Source organism: Poromitra crassiceps (genome assembly GCF_964638095.1).
Source record: "Poromitra crassiceps genome assembly, chromosome: 9".
Taxonomy (NCBI): Eukaryota; Metazoa; Chordata; class Actinopteri; order Beryciformes; family Melamphaidae; genus Poromitra; species Poromitra crassiceps.
The window spans coordinates 52,736,689-52,759,813 of NC_139630.1; the positions used below are offsets into that span (position 1 = coordinate 52,736,689).

At 44.0% G+C, this 23,125-nt stretch overlaps 1 protein-coding gene across 4 annotated transcripts in view; it reads right to left on the reverse strand.

Moving 5' to 3' along the window:
- Positions 1-23,125, reverse strand: part of map7b (microtubule-associated protein 7b) — a gene marked incomplete at its 5' end in the record, with an annotated part of 45,591 nt that overhangs the window by 9,437 nt on the left and 13,029 nt on the right. For all 4 annotated transcript variants that reach the window (XM_083642694.1, XM_083642696.1, XM_083642693.1 and 1 more), the window contains 6 exons: positions 1,521-1,640; positions 3,831-3,941; positions 5,856-5,973; positions 7,563-7,726; positions 13,649-13,726; positions 13,898-14,026. In XM_083642694.1, the coding sequence (XP_083498820.1) occupies positions 1,521-1,640; positions 3,831-3,941; positions 5,856-5,973; positions 7,563-7,726; positions 13,649-13,726; positions 13,898-14,026 (720 nt within the window). The remainder of the gene's footprint in view (positions 1-1,520; positions 1,641-3,830; positions 3,942-5,855; positions 5,974-7,562; positions 7,727-13,648; positions 13,727-13,897; positions 14,027-23,125) is intronic.

The window sequence follows — 23,125 nt, forward strand, 5'->3', positions numbered from 1 at the left end:
TACAGTTCACTCACATCACAACAGTTCACTCAGATCACAACAGTTCCACACAAACACACTGACAGTTTCAAGAAAATCCGTGTCAACATCGTTGATTGACTGCTGTAAATTATGGCTGCAAATAACGATTATTTTCATTATTGATTAATTTGGCGATTATTTTATCGATTAATCGATTAGTTGTTTGGTCTATAAAATGTCGATCAGTGTTTCCCAAAGCCCAAGATGACATCCTCTAATGCAGGGGTGCCCACACTTTTTCAGCTTGGGAGCTACTTTTAAAATGACCAAGTCAAAGTGATCTACCAAACATATTTATTTATATATATATACACTGAGTATACAGTGGAAAACAGTGGAACAGTGGAAAAACAGTGGAAAAACAGTGGAAAATCAGTAAAAAAAATTTTTTTATTTTTTTCCCCCCTCAATGCCATGCGATCTACCACACTACCTTCGCGATCGACCGGTCGATCGCGATCAACGTATTGGGCACCCCTGCTCTAATGTCTTGTTTTGTCCACAAACCAAAGATATACTGTCATAGAGGAGTAAAGAAACCAGAAAATATTCACGTTTAAGAATCAGAGAATTTGGACTTTTCTTTTCTTAAAATAAAAAAATAACTCAAAACGATTAATCGATTATCAAAATAGTTGTCGATTATTTTTCTGTCGAAAGGCTAATCGATTAATCAATTAATCGTTGCAGCTCTACTGTAAATGCATTTAATACATACATTATTCAAGGTCCCTCAGGCAGTCTAATCAGTAATGATCTGTCTGGTTTCTGGCTTCCTGAGAGAACTTGTGCATGTTCACAGATATCGACTGGTCTCTTCTAGCTTTTAGGATATATGAAGCTTTGAGTAGTACACAGATTTAAGACCAAGATAACACACTGAAACCAAAACACACACACACACACACACACACACACACACACACTCAAATTGCAATGTGAGAACTCACACTGTTGCCGTGGCAACAACAGGGGGAGGCCGGGCAGGATAGGGGCAACCTTCCTGAAGAGCTCACTTGTTTAGAGGTGTGTGTGTGTGTGTGTGTGTGTGTGTGTGTGTGTGTGTGTGTGTGTGTGTATTTGTGTGTGTGTGTGTGTGTATTTGTGTGTGTATGTACATGTATATGTGTGTGTGTGTGTGTGTATGTGTGTATTTGTGTGTGTATGTACATGTATGTGTGTGTGTGTGTGTGTGTGTGTGTGTGTGTGTGTGTGTGTGTGTGTGTGTGTGTGTGTGTGTGTGTGTGAAGTTTCAGACGGTGTAATGCTTTAAGTCGGGCCAATCCTGATTAGCATGCAAAAGTGTTTTGGTCTCAAGAGTCCAAAATACAAACTGCATAAATACGTCTCTGAGCTATAGAGTGTCCTGTGTGTTTTCCTCGCTCTGCTGACTGTGAGAGCCGGGGGGCGTGGGGGAGGAGGGGCTGTGTGTGTGTGTGTGTGTGTGTGTGTGTGGCGGGAGGGGGGGGGGGAGGAGGGGCTGTGTGTGTGTGTGTTACCTGTTTGATCTCCAGACAGACTCATGGCACTGCGGCTGCGGGCCAGGTAGGAGTGAGTGGGCTGCTGCAGGCGGTTCACCATCGAGTTCTCCCACGGTGACAGTGGCAGACGGCGCAGGCCTGAACACACATGCACACACACGCGCATGCACACACGCGCACGCACACACACACGGTAAAATTTGCAAAACTACATTAAGCAGCTGCTGATAAACCAAAACGACCCATTAAAGCGGATTTTGAAATTATGCATAATTACTGCATCTGTCACCCATTCCTGCCCTCTCACTGTGCATCACAGCAGTGTAGGCCAGAGCCAGATTGAAGTCAGAAGCATGCACAGGCTGCCATGTTACACCTGCATGCAGCATGCACAGGCTGCCATGTTACACCTGCATGCAGCATGCACAGGCTGCCATGTTACACCTGCATGCAGCAGTCTGTTTAATATGAGAGTGAGCAAACAGCCTGGAGTGGCGTGCAAACCAGGAGCAAACACGGGGGAGGAGCACATTCAAATAAACAGTGCAAGAACAAAGGACAGTAGCCCGTCTGTATCTCAAGAAAATACTTTGGCTGACATTTGAATTACCTCAGCATTTAATCAAATAACTGGCGATAATTAAAGAGGGGCTGAAAGCTCATTATGCAAGTAAATCAAAGTCTTATATACTGTATGTCCATGCAGAGTTCTTAGTACCTGGGTTGGAATATTTGCATATTGTTCATACTGTTAAAAGTAACTTATTGACCAGAGCTGGGCAGTGCAAGAATTTGTTGATCTTCATGATAGATTGATGATTTGCTGCTTGACATTTTGGAACAGACAGTTCATGGGTCAGGCATCATGTTCAGCACTGTAGCTCTGGTGAAGAAGCAGGTTGGTTGCAGGTTTAAGGGGGAAGACACATCTGGGCTGGAAACTGCATAAAGGAAGAACCTGTAAGGTACCGTACACTGTACTCAAGCAACTCATGGTTTGGCAGTTTGGCAGTTTGTACGGTTTGTTTCCTCGTCATTATTGCAAGTTTGTGTGTTAGGTCCATAATTACTGTATGTGTTATGTGTTCCCACAAAAACACAAAGATTATCCTAGGCTGGATTAGAGAAAGGGGTCACGCTAGAAAGAGAAAAAAAATCTTGATCCCTCCAATGAAACACACAAGTGCACGTGTGTGTGTGCGTGCGCGTGCACACACATCCATTGACTGACATATTAGTGAAATTGATGCACTAGCACCTCCTCTGGTCGGTCGGGGTGACTGTTCGGGGGGAAGGGAACTGGTGGGAATAGCGTGATCCTCCCACATGCTACGTCCTGCCGGTAAAGCTCCCCGCTGTCAGGTGAAAAGAAGCGGCTGGCAACTGCGCATGTCTCGGAGGAAGCATGGTGCTAGTCTTACGGCTCTCTCCAGATCGGTAGAGGGTGGAGCAGTGACCGGGGCAGCAGGGGGAAATTGGCCAAGTACAATTGGGGAGAAAAACGGGGGGAAATCAGGAAAAAAAAAAAGTGGAATTGATAATCATATTGAAAATTTCACAACATGCCATAAAGTAGTAGGACTTATGAGTCAAAATTTTGCCAGACAAAATGTTATCAGTGAAATGTGTTTTAAGGTGCAAAGCTTTGCTGCCATAACTTACAAGGCATGGAGATGGAGCAGGATTATACAGATCAACAATATGAACCAATGTACGTACTTGAGTTTTGAAATAAATGTTGCTAATGTTGCTAGCGGATCGTAGATTTATTTTTTATTTCACTGAGACAATATGAGGGAGAGTCATAGTTTCTTTACTTTTAAAACTCCTCAACAGTTTCCAGCCCATGATCTGTTCGGCTTGCAGCACGATGAGGGTAATGTGATCAATATAAGGGGCCAAACTGCCACGGTTTCCCAGAAACACCTGTGGTTTTGTGGGCGGCGGTCTTTCCCTGGTGTAGGCGGGGTTTGGACTGAGCTTTGCTAATGGCGGGGGAAGATGCCGTTCTCATCCGTAAGGCTGTCGGCGACATACGAACATCGAAGAATACATAAAATATATTATCATTTCACTTGTTCAATTAGCCCTTAAAAGTGTACTTAAACGGGTGGTGCCATGTTTTTCCCCATAAAAGTCACTATAATTCCCACTAAATCACATTTATTAAAGAAAATAAAAAAAATAAAAAAAGAGACACTGTCACACAAGACTGTAGCTGACAAAAAGATACACATGACATTTAGGTGCAATGAAAAGCAGACATCACCAGCAGATATCGCCACGGATAATCACGAGAGTTCTGGGTGCAGTGTTCATTGTGGTTACCTCGGTCTGGCGAGTGTAACAGCGTGGCGGAGGAGGAGGAGAGGCGCTTGGTAATGATTGGGTCTGCGTGTTTGGACAGATTCATCGTGGACACTGACCGCCTGTCAGCATCTACAAACAAACAAGACAGGCAGCACAATATCAACCGATCAACCACACACCAGATTGAGCGCCGCACAGAGAAAGGGAGGGGTGAGAGAGAGAGAGAGAGAGAAAAGAGAGAGCTGTAGCCAGTCGTTTGGTTTCTCTTTGAAGGGTTACTCTCTAGTCTAGGAGTTGTGGTTTCAGGCACGTTAGATGGAAAGACGAGCTAAAGGAGGGAAAAACGCTTAGAAACAGGAATTAGTACTAGATGGGTCCTATGTAATCTACCAATGAAGTCCAAATGGTTGAGTGGAGGCTCCTAAGGTTCTAGTTTTTGGGAAATTAGTTCAAGTCACATACTGGACTGTTGTTACGTGCAAAAAACAAAACAAAAAAAAACAACGCTACTCATGCCATTCACAATGGCCTACATCTACACTATTGTGCTAAAATGGTGTCATACAGTTTCAGTGTTAACGCTAGCTGCATAACTGACTACTATAATATTCACATTGGGAGGTCTGCCCGTATCTGCGGGAGCGGCTGAAAGCACTCTGCATGTGCTCCAGCCCTGCAAGGTCGAGTGGAGAGGAGAAAGCCGACTCGACAAAACCTGGACCAGGAGGGGAAAAGACGAGAGAGAGAGAGAGAGAGAGGAGAGAGAGAGGAGAGGGAGGGAGATCGAGCACAACGGAAAGAGAGAGTGAGAGAGAGAGTGTGTCAGAGAGAGAGAGAGAGAGAGGCAAGGGATAATTTGAGAATGAGTGTGAGTGACAGAGAGAGAGAGAGAGAGAGAGAGAGAGACAAAGAGGCAGAGCAGGGTGAGTCAGCATTAACAATAGCAGCGTGACTGAAAGTGCAAACATCAACATGGCAGAGTGACACAGATGCAGGCGGACATACAGTAGAACATGTTTATCAAAGAGACACACTGCCAGTCATCAGGAAGGTATCAAAACCATACAATACACAGACTCTTTTGTCACTATGGCAACAGCAGGGGGTGGGTGGTGGGAGACTTGATGAATCAGCATAATATAGTCCAAAGAGGAAAGGCAAAGTTGTGCATCTCAACATAGCCTAGCGACTGAGTGCGAGCATAATGTAGCTATGCGTGGACTGCATGTGTGCACCTTTGCATGAGCAGGTGTGTGTGTGTGTCTGTGTGTGTGTGTTAGGGGTGCTCCGATCTGGCTAAGCCACGATCCGATCCGATTCCGATTCCTGGGGTCACGATCCGATTCCAGAATCGATTCTCGATTCCAACGATTCTCGATTCCAGAATCTAGAATCGATTCTCAATTATGTAGTTTTATATTGCAATAACACACAAAGGTAAATCTAAGACAAACAATGACAAATGTATTCATGCTGAACTTCAAATTCAACTTCTGAAGTATTACAGTCAGGGCCTAAATTCATTTTGCAAACTAGTGGGGAATTCCCCCTTATGTTCTTCAGATAAGATGGATTTATAGACTGGGGGGGATCTGTAGACTTTGAGAAGGATTTATAGATTTTGGGGGGAATACATTAACCAGAGTTGCAAGAGGTGGTGGCACCGTGGCAGTACAGTACACAAATGACATGAACATTTGGACACTTATTCAGCCGGTATCTTGCATGTTGGGTTCAGGTGCACTGTTTAAAAAATAATAATAATAAAAAAAAAAATACAATACAATACGAAGAAGAATCGATTCTTGGGAGTTTGGAATCGATCCAAGAATTGTGGCATTAAGAATCGCAATCCTTTCAAGAATCGATTTTTTGGAGCACCGCCTTGTGTGTGTGTGTGTGTGTGTGTGTGTGTGTGTGTGTGTGTGTGTGTGTGTGTGTGTGTGTGTGTGTGTGTGTGTGTGTGTGTGTGTGTGTGTGTGTGTGTGTGTGTGTGTGTGTGTGTGTTCGTGCGCGTGCGAGCGTGTTGTGTGTGTGATGTACCGGCTGGTGTGCTGGGTGTGTTTATGTGTATCGCTCCTCCCCAGGACCAGCGGTTGGCTTTGGGTCTGGTCTTCTGGCTCCTCTCCAGAGTTCGACGTATCACCGCCTCATGACGAGCCTGCAGCCACAGTAACATCAGCACCAACATCAAGTGTCGCTCCAGTGTTATTGAGCGGTCGTATAATGTATCAGCACTATTTCACCAGGTGCATTTCTTGCACGCTAGCTGTGCTTTGCACACATTTTGTGGTGACTATTTTGTCTCCCTTTTACCGAGCATTCCATTTAACTGAAGAAGCAAAATGGCACAAATGAAAGCAACAGTCAGAAACACAATATACATAAATGTGTGATCAATAGTACTTGGCATACTGTGGTACATGTACGACAGAGTAAAATGCATATAACCTGAACAGGGCAAGGTGTAATTGAATGACATATGATGGCAATGTGTAATAAAATACAAACTAAATAATGATCAAAGACAGCATCTTGGTTATCTGCCTAGAGCTATTCCAGCAATATGTGTGTATCTCTGTGTGTGCAAATGGGGCCATAAGAGTGCAGATAGCAGCTGCCCACTGGAGTTCAAACTCCAAATGACCACAGGGAGGCAGCATCGAGCATGTCAATGGTTCACTAACCGTCGATAAGTATTAGCCCGTTCACGAGGATATTATTAGTGGAAGATTCTAGAAGAGTACTTTGACAGTGCAGCCATTGCGTCGCATGGGATTAGGAGAAAATTGCCGGTGTGCGTGTGTGTATCTCGTGGTAGGTGTGTGTGACTGTACTGTACTGTACCGCACTGTAGATGCTACCATTATGTATGTCTAATGTTTAATTGTATGTTTAATTAGGTATATGCTATTTGCACCTGTACGTCAAATACGTCGAATTTAAAATGTTTAAAGGAACACTCCGCCCATTTTCAACCAGCTTTGTATCATTAGAACATCAGTAGTATATCAGAAAACTGTAAACTGTTTTGAAGTCTGTCATTTCATTTGACAGTTATTGAGTGTTAAAGTGTGGACCAGTGACATCACTGGTCCACACTAACTCAAATTAATAACTCATTAACTCAAATCAACTCTCAGTAACTGTCAAACTAGATGACGGTTTTGAAGTCATTCATCTAGTTTGACAGTTATTGAGAGTTGATTTGAGTTAATGAGTTATTAATTTGAGTTAGTGTGGACCAGTGATGTCACTGGTCCACACTTTAACACTCAATAACTGTCAAATTAAATGACAGACTTCAAAACAGTTTACAGTTTTCTGATATACTACTGATGTTCTAATGATGCAAAGCTGGTTGAAAATGGGCAGAGTGTTCCTTTAAGTACGTCCAAAGTATGCACATGACATGTGCACCTATGTGCAGTGAATATGCCACTGTCTCTGACTTGTCTTATCACTCTACTGCCTTATTGCTTGTTGTGTCTCTTGTTGTTTTTGCACTCATATGCCCTGTTATATTTGTACTATGTTGTAAACGGAGTCCACAGCACAAGAATTTCACACTTGTACTACGGAGTGACAATAAAAAAATAAAAAATAAAAAATCGTGAATGAATTGAATCTCTTGAGTAAGTTAAGAGTGTGAGTAAGGGGTGTAGCAGGTGTGCGATGCGTTAACATACTGTATATTCAAGTATACTATGCCCACTGCGCGGCCACACACACACACACACACACACACACCTGGTCCTCTTCCAGTCTCTGCCGTCGTTTCTCGTCCACAGCGGCTCTCCTCTTGTCCTCCTTCAGCCTCTGCTCCTCCAGCCGTCTCCTCCTCTCCTCCAGGTGCTTCTCATAGTGCTGCCGGGCCCGCTCGTCACGCTCCTGCCACTGGGCCTCCCTGGCAGCTGAGGAGCATGCGGCGCGGCGCGCACACACACACACACACACACACACACACACACACACACACACACACACACACACACACACACACACACACACACACACCAAACCAATGTCAAAGAACTAAGAGTCAACTAGCACAGACGTTCTGTGCCTGCGTGAAACCTAGGACTGCGGATATACAAGCCATTGTTTTTGATCAATACCAATATACCTTTATACACCCTTTCACACCACTCTAGCCCACCATCAAGTTTCGTAACGTAGCTACTTCTAATCGAGAATAGGCAGAGATGGGAAAAGTACACACATTCTTTACAGAAGTAGAAAGCTACTTGTGTAAAAAAAGACTCGTCAAAGTGGAAGTACTGATTCAACTTGTTTACTCAAGTAAAAGTACAAAATTACAGGCTCTGAAATGTAATCAAGTATAAAAGTAAAAAGTAATTTTAACGGCTGTTTCTGTGCAAAGCTAACTGAACCGTTACCTCGCGTTATTAAGATAACTAGAATTTTTGCGCTCAATTCTAAGATGGGGACTGTGGAGATGATGAACCACATGAAGCACACACGGACACAGGATTGGCTACAGGTGGTGTATGCTGATGTATTTAATCTCTGCTCCTGGATTTGTTGAAACACAGTCACTGAAGAACTAAATCTGGGAATGAAAATAAATAAACTGGCAGTCCTTCAAGTCAGTTTTGGTGGAGCACGAAGTCCTTCATCACTTGTGGTAGTGGTAGAGTGTGGACTTGGTTCAGGCGATGTGTGCGATGTGTGCCCAGCGCTTGGAAGATCCGGATCCGACACACGTGGACCAGACTGCATCTCTTGCCCTCCAGAAAGACCCTGAGTGCCTCACGATCCACCCTCTCCTCCAGCTGTGCCTGCTTCCTCACCAGGGCCGGGTCGGCGCCGTGATCCAGGAGCAGCTGGACGAAGGCCACCTGGCACCCGTTACGCAGCACCACCTCCAGCAGGCTAGAGGCCACGTCACGGGTCAGAACGCCAGCCTGGAGCAGCAGGCGGAAGCAGTCCAGGTCATGGCGGGCGGTGCTGATGTAGAGGAGACCTCTTGAGGGTGTGAACGCCGTCTATGTCAACAGCGGCACGGAACCTGATGAGCTCCTGCAGTATGTCCATCCTTCTGCTGAAGGCAGCACAGTAGACCAGGGTGCATGAGCCGCTTCTTATGTTGGGTCGGCCCCAGCTTCCAGGAGGACCCGGGTGCAGTCCAGGTGGCCGTTGACCACGGCCCAGTGGAGAGGTGTGCACCCTATTCTATGAGATAGGTCTACCTGGGCTCCTTGGGTGATCAGGTAGGCCACACAGGCAGCGTGACCTGACATGGCTGCGCTCCTCAGAGGGGTGCCGTGGTACACACTCCTCCGCTCATTCATCTGCCTTCTGAAGCGCTCTTCTGAAGCGCTCTTCCTGAAGCAGGGTCCTCAGTTTGTCCAGGTCTCCTGCCTCGGTGGCATCGTGGACCGGCCAGTCGCCATGACCTGCTAGAATAGCCATTCTTTCACGTCTGTCAGAGTGTTAGTTAGTTAGTTAGTTTATTTCGATCAGAAAGGAAAGAATATTCACAGAATAGAAAAAAAAACAGAAAAAAACAAAAGATACATAAGGCTGACCGAAAGGGTTTTAGGGCTGAAGCTAGCTAGCTTATTAAATGCCCTTACCCTTATTCCTTTACGTTATATGTAAACATATGCAGTACATATGCATACACATGGATACATACATGCATTGAGTTACACACACAAATAGCACATGCTCATAATTAATCATACATGCCTATACACACATAGGCTACCTACCACATATACATATAATTACCCATACATAGCTAATACCAAAGGTACTTCAGGAAATACAAGTGACCCATAAGTCCTGATTATGAACCATCACGTCTATACTTCTCCAGAATAATGTTTCTATACTTTTTTTTGAATTGCACAAGATTTTTACTTTCTTTGATCTCGTCAGGTAATTTATTCCACAGTTTCACACCACAGACAGATACGCACATGCTCTTCAGAGTGCTATGAACAATTGGTTGTTTGAAATTTAATCTCCCTCTCAGCTCATAACCACCTTCTCTATCACTGAACTGTTTTTGTATATTACCAGGAAGTAAATTATGTCGCGCTTTATACAGAGTTTGGGCGGTTTTGAACTCCACCAGATCCCAAAACTTCAGCATCTTTGATTTATGAAACAGTACATTTGTGTGTTCATGATAACCTACCTTATTCACTATCCTTATTGCTCTCTTTTGCATGTTGCATATTGTCTGTAAGTTGCTTCTATAGGTGTTTCCCCATACTTCAACACAATAAGTCAAGTATGGTAAGAAGAGTGTACAGTACAGTGTTTGCAATGATTTGGTGTTCAAAAAGTGCCTTGTTTTACATAGAATCCCCACAGTGCTTGCTAACTTGGACCTGATGTATCTGATATGTGGTTTCCAGCTAAAGTTGTGGTCGATTATTACTCCTAAAAATGTGTTCTCATGTACTCTTTCTAGTTTAACACTGTCAATCATTAATTCTACGGGAGTATTCAGATGTTTATTAGTTTTGCCAAAGATCATAAATTTAGTTTTTTTTGTGTTTAATGATAGTTTATTTGCATCAAACCACAACTTTAGCTTCCCCAATTCTACTGTGACAGCCTCTAACAGCTGCTGAAGATTTTCACCTACACAGAATATATTTGTGTCATCAGCAAAAATGACATATTTCAATATTTTTGAAACATTGCATATATCATTAATGTACAGTATGAACAGTTTTGGTCCTAAAATCGACCCTTGTGGTACACCGCAAGTAATGTCTAAGGGAGAAGATGTTGTAATGCCCACCTGTACAAACTGTTTTCTATTTTCAATGTAACTTTTTAGCCAATTTAGCCCCACCCCTCTGATCCCATACCTCTCTAGTTTTTGTATTAGAATATCATGATTTATTGTGTCAAACGCTTTCTTCAGATCAATGAAAACACCCACTGCATATTTCTTATTGTCAATTGTACTTGTTAACTCTTCCACTAAATCCGTTAGAGCCATGGCAGTTGACCTGTTTGTTCTAAAGCCATACTGACTGTCTGTAAGCAATTCATATTTTTCAATGAAGCTGTCCAACCGTGCAACAAAGAGTTTCTCCAGAATTTTAGAAAACTGGGAGAGTAATGAGATTGGCCTATAGTTAGTAAAAATATTTTTTTCTCCTGCTTTATATACTGGTGTCACTTTGGCAGTTTTCATTTTGCTAGGAAAGCAGCCCAAGTTGAATGACAGATTACTGATGTATGATAAGGGGTCAACGATAGTATCAATTACTTGCTTTATTAAGGTCATGTCGAGACCATTCCAGTCCGTAGACGTTTTATTCTTAAATTTATTGACCACATCAATAATTTCATTTCTATTTGTCTCTCTCAAAAAGATGGTGGCTGGATTCCTGTCTCCATGGAACTTTTCAACACCTCCCCCTTGTGGAGGGTTTATTTCCATCGCCAGTCGGGGCCCCACATTTACAAAGAAGTTATTGAAGCCGTCCACCAAATCCTTTTTATTAGTGATTGTTTTACCATTTTCTATAAAATGGTCTGGGAAGTAGGAGCTAGTTTTTTTATTTCTAATAATTGAGTTTAATATATTCCATGTACCCCTAATATTATCTTTGTTATTTTCTAACACTCTATTATAATAATCCTTCTTACATTTTCTAAGGATATCAGTTAATTTGTTTTTATATAATTTATATTTAGTTTCTTTTTCTCTAGTTCTGTGTTTTATAAATTCCTTGTACAAGGTGTTCTTTTTTTTACAGGCATTTAGTAGTCCTTTTGTGATCCATGGTTTTTCAGAGCTTTTAAATGTATGGTTGCTTTGTTGCATTGGACAGCTTTTATCATATATGGTCAAGAACGTTTCCAAGAAAGAGTCATAAGCAGGATCAACATCCACTGCTTCATATACTTTTCTCCAGTCCTGTCTCAGTAGTTCAGATCTCAATACTTCAAGGGTATTCTCCGTTCTTATTCTCCTCTGTCTTACTACATTTTCCTTTTTAGGCCTTTTATATTCACAATCATAAATAACAAACACTGGCAGATGGTCACTTATATCATTTAGTAGTAGTCCACTGGTCATATTGTCTTCCAGGTTATTAGTAAATACATTATCTATAATTGTAGCTGAATGGGATGTTATTCTACTGGGTTTAGTAATGATCGGATATAGGCCCATACTATACATTGCAGCAGTAAATTCATCAATCAATGGTAGATTATTTGGGTTTAATAGATTTATGTTATAGTCACCACAAATAAAAGTGACCTTCTGCTCAATGTTTGTAAACATACTTTCCATTACTTCCTTGAAAGTTTCTACACTTGTGTTGGGAGCTCTATAAACACAGCTGACAATGATATTTTTCTTTTTTTCCATGATAATCTCTATTGAGATACATTCACACACATCATTAATGGCAGCGGTCATGCGGTTAATGATCTTATACTTTAGTCTTTTATCTATATACAAAGCTGCCCCACCTCCCTTTTTATTGGCTCTATTAATGAAGTTTAATTCATACCCTTCTAGTTCAATGCTCAGAGTACATCACCGACTAATGTGTGTGTGCATCTTAAACCGGAGGCATTACATTACATTACGTCATTTGGCAGACGCTTTTATCCAAAGCGACTTACAATAACACAGAGGCTTTACGAAGGGACAATTTATTTGAGTGACATCACTGATGACATCACTCACTGATGACATCAGAATTGCTTGAGTGACATCACTGATGACATCACTTAATGATGACATCATTGATTGAGTGACATCACTGATGACATCATCTGTGACATCAGTGATTTATGACATCACTATGCTAGTGACTTGGTCACCAGGCGGAGCCATCTAGAACTGTACATTTTATTTATGACCTCACCACTGTGACATCATCAGTCATTTATTGACATTGTGCCACGCTGTACACACAATTGTTGCATCTCTGAATGTCAATTATTATTGTTCAATGGACATCAACGATGGAATATGATCATGGTAGGTAGCAACCAACATGTGGTACAGCTATGTAGTACAGCCATGTACAACATGTACATGGCTGTACTCTAAACTGCCCTTTGTGCAGCTATACACACAATATAGTGTAGGAGTACAAATGTAGGAGATACAATATGTAGTGACACACATGCTGAAGAAAAAAAACATACAAGTCACGTGTATATATCTGCGCACGCACACGCACGCACACGCACACGCACACGCACACAGGCTTATAGCAGCAGTGTGATGGGTCAGCTGTAGGTCATGTGACTCGGCTTTAGCCCTCAACACAAAGCAAATCCCTCGGCTACGGGTACTACCACAGCACAATGCTAGTATGAACACACACACACACACACATGCACACAAACACACAGACGACACACACACACACACACACACTTCTAAATCAGCAACAACAAGATACAAACACACGCATGCAAACACATTCTATGATCTCTCTGTTGCTGTATGCCACACACACACACACACACACACTCATACAAAAGCACACTGTCGACACACTAGCCTCCCTAAACCCTGTCCCATGGCCCTGGCTATTATGTAACCAGGGCGCTATGGCAACAGGGGTGTCTTTCTGGCTCGGGCCTGGACTTTATGTAATGGCTAGTAGGCACACGGGCGCTTCACCACAGCTACCAGTCACACTCACACTCAGCAGCCACCATGTACAGTGTGGGAGGGGGAGAGAGAGTGAGAGAGAGGCATCCAAATAATCAATCTCTCTCTCTCTCTCTCTCTCTCTCTCTCTCTCTCTCTCTCTCTCTCTCTCTCTCTCTCTCTCTCACACACACACAGAAAGTGGCAGGATACGCACCATTTTGCTTCTCGCGCTCCTCTCGCCGCTCGCGGGCCAACCTCTGTCTCTCATCGATCTTATTGTAGAGCAACGAGTCTGCAGCACAAAGCACAATGAAAGTACACACTGTACAAAGACCATGTTCACGCTGACAAGAGACAAGAGACAACGCGTGCTTTTAGTTCGCTCTGGCTTTCAGAAAACAAAGAGTAAACTTCTGCTTTGGACCAAAAGTGGCGTTATCACTGCAACCCCAGCATGTCCTACCTGTTTTGGTGGCAGCGTTGTTGTTGCTGGTGGTGGTGTCGGTAGGGGTGGGGGTGAGGGAGGAGGTCAGGGACGGGGTCAGGGTGGGGGTGCACGTCTGTCCGGAGCCCGCGGAGCTGGGCCGGGTGGCTGCAAGGAGAAAGACAGAGGAGACAACATACGTCAACAGCATGACACTGGGAGACGGGCAGGAGACACGCGTCAACAGCATGACACTGGGAGAAAGACAGGAGACACGCGTCAACAGCATGACACTGGGAGAAAGACAGGAGACACGCGTCAACAGCATGACACTGGGAGACAGACAGGAGACACGCGTCAACAGCATGACACTGGGAGACGGACAGGAGACACGCGTCAACAGCATGACACTGGGAGACAGACAGGAGACAAGCGTCAACAGCATGACACTGGGAGACGGACAGGAGACACGCGTCAACAGCATGACACTGGGAGACGGACAGGAGACACGCGTCAACAGCATGACACTGGGAGACAGACAGGAGACACGCGTCAACAGCATGACACTGGGAGAAAGACAGGAGACACGCGTCAACAGCATGACACTGGGAGACAGACAGGAGACAAGTGTCAACAGCATGACACTGGGAGACGGACAGGAGACACGCGTCAACAGCATGACACTGGGAGACAGACAGAAGACATGTATATTCAACATATATTCAACATATTTTGCACCTCTGATTACTGCTTTGTTGACTATATCCCATGCAGGACGTAATATAATTCCCAGTAAGAAGTCATAAAAAGTCCTTCCAGAACTATTCTCCTCTGTGAATGTGAAAGAGTCTGACTGACAGTCCCAACAGAAATTCATCAGATATTCTGTTCTTCCTAGCAACATTTCCTTCTTCCTCTTCTTCTTCTTCTTCTTCATTTTGATCCTGTAACTGCTGAGTCAAGAGCAGCACTTGCTGAATAGCTTATGCAAATCAGGCCTTGCTGCCAGTGTGAGCTGCCAGACTGTCATGTCAGCTCTGGCTGCCTGGGGAAATCCCTCTTTCTGTGTGAACTCATCCAGTCTGTCCTCCAGCTGGTGTGTGCCCGTGTCTTCACCAAGTGACTCCTACTATACAGGTCATTAGGGTATGCTCGGACACACATGGCAACCAGAGGTGCAAAGTAACTACGTAAGTACATGTACTCGAAAACTGTACGTAAGCGCAACTCTGAGGTACTTGTCTTGTACTTCACTTGAGTATTACCATTTTATGCTACGTCTTTATACTTCTACTCCACCACATTTCAGAGGCTACCTTTATTTGGGAACTTAAGTTAGTAGTTACTTTGCAGATTCAGATTATTAATACAAGTCATAAATTGTGATGTATTATAATAGATTATTGTAAGTAGGGATGCAGCGATATATTGATATCGGCCGTATATACATTAGTATCGGCGATAATATAGTATACTCGATTCCTAGCTATTTTATACGGTGGTTGTATTTCAACTTGTACTTACTGTAAGTAAAAGATCTGAATACTTCCACCAAACAGAGAGAACGATTCTGTGTGTTGTTGCTTATAAAACCGAGGGAGAGTCAGACGTAAGCGATCGAAAGAGACAAGCTATAAGACTGAATAGAATAAGCTGTCTTTGGGCAGGTATGAGAGGGAGTAATATGGAGAAAACTTAATTGAGGGCCATTGCAATGCAGCCTTACAGCCAGCAAAACGGGCCATAAGGAATATTTTGCAGGCTATGGTCCATATTCTCATGGGATCTGTCCCAGTGCACTGCAGTGTTTCTCATCAGCTCAGAACTAGATTATTGATTACTGTCACTGTATCAGGCCCGGGGTGACTCAGCACTTTCAGGTCAAGCTCCACCACAGGAGGTGAATGAGGTCAAAACAGTATGATATTAACATTTAATCAACCAAGTAGAAGTGTATATACAGGCATGCACCAACACACACACATTCAAAAGTGCACACTATAGACCTTATTCGCTAACCCTGGACGGCACCATATTGTTGACATACTATCCAGTGCACGCACAGCGCTGCTGCAGCTGACAACTAGTATAACAGCCTTATTGTCGTTTCTGTTCCATTACAATAAATAGCGATGGTGATGACAGCAATAAAAAAACCAGAGTTGTTGCTTGTATGCTGCCGTTAATGCCTGTAATAATAAACAAAAGAAAAAACGAGGTGAACAGACTTTGCTGTGAGGAGCTGTCGGAAAGTTTCACCTGTCTCTCCTAACTATCCACACATCTCTCCTGTCCTCAGTCTCGCTCCCTTCACGTCTGTGGACGGCAGAGATAGAAACAAACCACGGGGACTTTATTGCTGTCATTACTACAGCCATGCCTAACGCAGGTCACCATCCGCGAACACAACAGGAACGATACAGGTAACGCTAACGGCGGCTAGCTTCCTATAAACGCTGCTCTCACATAGGCTGTCACTTGAGAGCTGCAGCGCTATGTCAATAACATGGAGGCGGTGGGCGTGCCCGTACGCGAGTTACGTCAATCGAATAAGCTCTATATGCAGAGGTGTGCGTGCAGCATCAGGTCTCTCCACAGAGGTCAATCTGTCCCAGAAAACTACAGACCAAAATAAACCAGTCCCCCTGACCCAGACTGGACCAACAGACAGACTCAGCCATGAACAGGAACAGGTGGACTCTACCTGCAAGAGCATTTGTCATATCTCCAATTATACAATCGTGCTCCTCACTCCGTTTCGATAGCATTTCTTTATGGCTTGACTTGTCATGTTAGCTCACAGAGGGTCCGTTTATGGTGCCAGTGGAAGAGGGGAGCAAAGGTTACCTTCTCCGCGTTATGAATTGACTTTCCCATATGCCAATGCTTGTCACTTGGTCCACCATGAGTAATGAGCTCAAGTAGTACATATTGAATTTAAATTGAAAATAATGTCAAACGTGCTGCATGTAACAATCAAAACTTCAACTACATCGTCCTAATCTTACACGTATTTCCTCAAAATGAAGTTACAATGTTGCCCACCACAACTATGTTCCGGATCTCTTTTTGTACCATCATCGGATATTTACAATCAGTTAATTTGATGTACTGTGTGACCAGGCACAGCAATGATTGAGAACCACTGCACTACACCATGATGAGCCATGCATGTTATATGAATCTAGCCACACCAGCATTCCTGTCCATGTAGTCACACAAGCATTTTGCCTCTGATGATGCAATGTTGACTTGCAACCGACCCCGCCCCACATATCTCCTCGTACTTTGAAACGCCAACCCTTCACCTGCAACACCAACATCGACGTCGTATATGACGTCGTTGTCTGACTGGTTGTTTCAATCACCAAGAAACATCTTGTTGTCGGGTTTAAATAGACATGTAAACAGTCTCGACAATGTGGCTTGTAGGAAATTGTGTCCGTCGAGCCTAACTCTAAAACCTGTCTATATTGTAGAGTAGTCTCCATCCTGACACACAGGGGACAATGACAATGCTAGACAAAAGCATGAGTTCATACCTGCAAGAGTATAGTATGTCACAGTCTATGGAGGCTGTGTGGACACTAGCATTAGCCTACAGCCTCAGGTGCCTCCTTACATTACGTAATGGCTATTGTAATAACAGGGAAGGCCGGGCTGGGCCGGGAAGGTTACACTACTCCTCCCTCTACTCTCCTCAAAGAAAAGACTCGCTAATTCGCTAATTAGTGGAGCTTGTATTTCTTTTTAATGTGCTGCAACCAAGTATTACAGGTTTAGGTTAAGACACTCAGTGTTATATCAATGTCAATTAGAAGCAAATATTGCTATTGTGTCAATTAGAAGCAAATATTGTTATTGTGTGTGTGTGTGTGTGTGTGTGTGTGTGTGTGTGTGTGTGTGTATGTATGTGTGTGCGTGTGCGTGTGCGTGTGCGTGCGTGTGCGTGTGTGTGTGTGTGTGTGTGTGTGTGTGTGTGTGCGTGTGCGTGTGCGTGTGTGTGTGTGTGTGTAACCGGTGGTAGCGGCTCTTTTAGAGTGACCTTCCACGAAAGCTGATATGACTATACATTTGCATTAAAAAGACATACTCACTCACCCACACTCTCTTTTTCTCTCCCTCTCTCTCTCTCTCTAGTAGAGGTACAGCAGGACCTGGCTGCTTGTGAGGCAGCCAGTGATGATCGAGTCCCACCAAAGTCCTCATTTGTTAGATTCATTGGTGGTCCCGCTGGTGCTCCTCGTGGAGCTTGCGGTCTCTGCTCCGCTGGAGCTCGTACTGTCTCAGTCTCTCTGAGTGGTTTGCTTAGCTTGCATTGTCTCAGATACGTCTGTCAGAACGTAGTCAAGGTCCCACCTTCTTACCTGCTCTTGAACCAGATGGTCTGGTCCTAGAGCACTGTGCTCTATCATTAGCCGCTCGTCTGATGTGCTGCTGACTGGGTGCCACTTTGCACATCGCCACCAGTTATGCCTGTTTTGTCTTTCCATGTTCCTGACCACTGGCCTTCTTCATCCACCGGCCTTCTTCATCACTCCAGCGTATAGCACCACTAGCAGTTGGTTCTGTAGCCGGTTATGCAGCTCGTCCTTTTCCATAACATATTGGACTGGACACCAGCATGGAGAACCACATCGCGCTTCCTCATCCCCATCACATCTCTGGGGCCGGGGTCTGCTCCTGTAGCTGCTTCTATAAGCCTTTGTTCACACCACAGGCAGAACTGATGCTTGACCCGCGCTGAACGTGAGCTCACGTCTAACCATTCACACCAGACACTCTCCTTTCCTCACTTCATGCATGGCAGCTTCAAGCTTCACGCATCACGCTTGAAAATATAGGCGTGAATACTGAACGATCGCTTGAGCAAGGCGCGAGTGTGGCTTCAGCGTGACACGTGCGCGGGTGGTGTGAACTGCCTCGCCTGTTAACAAGGACGTCTAAATGAAACTTGTGGGTTCAGCATAGGTTGAGCGTAGGTTGAGCGTTGCTTTGGCGTATGGTGTTGGCATATGGTGGTAACAGCCACTAACTGCTTGCTCTCCTGAGCATTGAACCCTGAACTCTGTGCTGTGTACAGTAAGTCTTGAAGCCTTGAACACTGTTCCTGGAGAACCACATTGTTCTTGTGTGGTAATGCCATAACTCTCATATCTCGTCCCCGCTTAGTGATGTCACACTTCGATTATGTCATATTGACTATAGTCCTTATTCGATTGACGTCACTCACATACGGGCACGCCCACTGCCACCATGTTGTTGACATAGCGCAGCCGCTTTAAGTGACAGCCTATGTAAGAGCAGAGTTTATAGGAAGCTAGCCGCCGTTAGCGTTACCTGTATCGTTCCAATGGACCCTTCTCACGGGGGCCATTTTGTGTCGAAAAGGCAGGGGAAACACAGGTGCAAGCAAAACACTAATGAGGGTTTCAAACTTCCATGATTGGAATTTGGAAACCCTCATTAGTGTTTTGCTTGCACCTGTGTTTATTCTGCCTTTTCGACACAAAATGGCCCCCGTGAGAAGGGTCTATTGTGTTCGGATGGTGACCTGCATTATACACGGCTGTAGTAATGACAGCAATAAAGTCCCCGTGGTTCTTTCTATCTCTACCGTCCACAGACGTGAAGGGAGCGAGACGGAGGATACGTCAGCAGCACAGGAGATGTGTGGATAGTTAGGAGAGACAGGTGAAACTTTCTGGCAGCTCCTCACAGCAAAGTCTGTTCACCTCGTTTTTTCTTTTGTTTATTATTACAGGCATTAACGGCAGCATACAAACAACAACTCTGGGGTTTTTATTGCTGTCATCACTATCGCTATTTTGTAATGGAACAGAAACGACAATAAGGCTGTTACTATAGCTGTCAGCTGCAGTACGGTATGTCAACAATGTGGCGCTGTCCGGGGTTAGCGAATAAGGTCTATAGTCAAAGACGATGATTTCAAGCAAGACGAACCAAATTCAACTGACTTCCTGTCATTTTGGCATGCGGTTTTTGCCCATGGCTTTCCACGGACGTAGCGCGAGCCCCCTTCCTGGTTCCACATTTTGGACCCTGTTGTCGCCACTCTCTTACTACACCACTCTGAGTGGGCCACGACAATAAGGCAGTGGTGACAGACAGCCAGGCCAAGAGCAGACAGAGAGACGTGTGGAGTGAGAAGAACTGAGAATGCTCTGAACCGTGCAAAGACGATGCCAGAGGGAGAGAGACAAGTGGAGATATACACAGAGAGAGGGTGAAAAAACTACTTCAAACATATAGGCTATCTGATGTACAACACTGTTATGCTTAGGAATATTGAAGATTTTCTAGAGAAAGTAATGAAGTGTTAGTTGTACAGTTACGAGCATCTAGAATGTCAGTAAATTATGACCCCACAAGTCTATTTTTTTTTTTACTCCACCAGGCACAGTTATGCCTAACCCTGGCCAGACCCACACCCAACTGCTGATGGATCACACACACACACACACACACACACACACACACACACACACACACACACACACACACACACACACACACACACACACACACAATCTCCTGTTAATAATAATTAACCTGAATGCTGCCAAATGGTTTAGTTATCTGATGATGAATCCGGCTGCCTTGCCAGGTTCAATAAGAATATATCCACCACAGGAAAATATAACATCCTTAAAAATACATTTGATCAAACTCAAAATGATCCCTGTGTGGAAATAGGGTTGCAGCAGCAAACAGCAAGGATAGGGTCAAGAAAAATAGAATATAAATAAGAATAAAGTTAGTAAAAGGAGGTTATAGAGACACAATGAACAGGTTTAACATTACAGTTAGATGTAGTAGTAAGCATTATGAGGTGTGCAAACCGACAGCGGTTAAACTCACTGAGATGCAAAATGCAAAAATGAAATGCAGAATGAGATGAGGAAATAAATAAAACTATTGAATGAAAGCAGATGACAGAGCATCACAGAGAGAGTACAGGTTGTGCAAATAGGTGCTGCATAATTCACATCAACAAAAGGCCATAAATATGTTGATGTTGATGACAGTTTGATGCTATGTTAGAGGTATGTTAGAGGTAGGTCAGGTGTAGGTGAGGTGTGTGTGTGTGTGTGTGTGTGTGTGTGTGTGTGTGTGTGTGTGTGTGTGTGTGTGTGTGTGTGTGTGTGTGTGTGTGTGTGTGTGATGCAGCACTATCTAAAGCCCGGTGACACATGGCTATTCTGACAAACTGGGTTAAGGCGGGTTTAGCACCACATCCTGCACTCTGTCATCATCATTTATATACTGATTTATGGACAATGTGCGAAACACACACACACACACACACACGCGAACACACACACACACACACACACACGCGAACACACACACACACACACAAACACAAACAAAAGCACACAAATACACGTGACATGCACACACACATACAGATACAAACTAACAGGCACAAAGACAAGAGAATATAGAGCTAAAATCCATCTGATACTAGGGCTGGGAAACACAAGTTTCATCACGATACTATATAGATTCTTTGGACAGCGATACATTTGCTGATATCACGATGTCTCTGCCACGATATGATATTTGCTGATAATAATAATAATAATAATAATACATCGGATTTATATAGCGCTTTTCCAAATGCTCAAAGACGCTTCACAATACAAAACAATATAATACAATAACTTAAGAATAGAGAAGAAAATAAAGAAAATAAATAAAAGGTGAGAGAGGAAGGAGTTCATGGGTTGAAAGCGAGGGTGAAAAGGTGGGTTTTGAGGGCGTGTTTAAATGATGACAGAGTGTCTGCTTGACGGATATGGGTGGGGAGGGCGTTCCAGAGGGCGGGGCCAGCTGCAGCGAAGGCCCTGTCGCCCCAGGTCCAGAGCTTCGTTCTGGTGGTTTGGAGGAGGTTAGCATCTGCGGACCTGAGGCGACAGGTAGGCGTGTGGAGGTGAAGGAGGTCAGAGAGATAGGAGGGGCCAGGTTGTTGAGGGCTTTGAAGGTGATGAGTAATGATATATATGATATCACAAAGTGATCGATTCAGGGGCCTGCGATCGATATGAGACGATATTATATGCCCATTTAACACAATCCTTTATATCAACTCACAAAAAGAAAGTAAAATATGATTTCACCATTTTATTTCTGAGCTCGTCCAGACATTGAAATGAAAAACAATAGATCTGTTGTTCACTATAAAGTGGCACATTTCTCATGTTTAAGTGCAAATGATTTTGATCAGTTAAAGAGGCATTGACGACCTTTCAAATATGAACATAAGGCTGGGTTCACACCGGCGACCCAAGCCTTGCCTACGCCTTGCCTTTACCCACGCTTTTGAATAGGCGTCCGTTTTAGTCAACGAGGCTGTGTACACAGGGCGCGTCAGCGTGAACCCTGCGTGTACCCACGCCTTGCCTGTGCCTTGCCGATTTTATCGTTTAGGCGTGAGTTCTATTTTCAAGCCGACTAGGCGCGTGCAGGCAGGCTTCTTCTGTCAAGCCATGAAAGAAAAACGCAACAATATCCGTGGGAAATGGCAAAGTCAACTGAATTTCAAAATAAAATGGAGTTACTACAAGTGTTGAGCAGAGAGAGAGAGAGAGAGAGATTGACGGGTGGCTATCACGTGGGGCTTTCTCCCTGTCTGCAAACACATCTTCATGAGAGAGAATAGCCACCGAAGAAGCAAGATGGACAATGTTGTTGTGCCAGCACATATTCTTGCAAGATCACCTCTCTAAAATGTCCGACTATAGTCAGACCTGGTTATACATATACAGCATCAATAGAACATTAAATATATCCGATTTATTTTACCTATGATAATTCGGGACCACACATGAAAAAATACAGTCGGGAGAGAGGAGAGGCGCTTGTGACTCGGCTCCAGGTTCAGCGTGCAAAGGTGTGCGGTGTGATCGCAAAAGCGTGTAATAGGTTCACGCCCAGCTCAAGGTCTGCAGGCGTAGGCGTGGGTTGAGGCAAGGCAAGGCGTAGGTTCTCTGTGTGAACTAAGCGTAAGCCATGCACCTCTATGCTTCATCATCACATTTGATTTACAAGGCGTACAACAATACTATGGCGATACATCGACGTATATCGCCCCTACTATCTATCTGTCTGCATCTGTCAAATGTTAACTGCACTAAGTCACCAATGTTCACATTCAAACTTTCATCGCCTCTCACAATCACGCCTTGAAATGACGTCTCTGCAGTGACCCTGCAGCAGCTCTACTCTGCATGCTAACCCTGC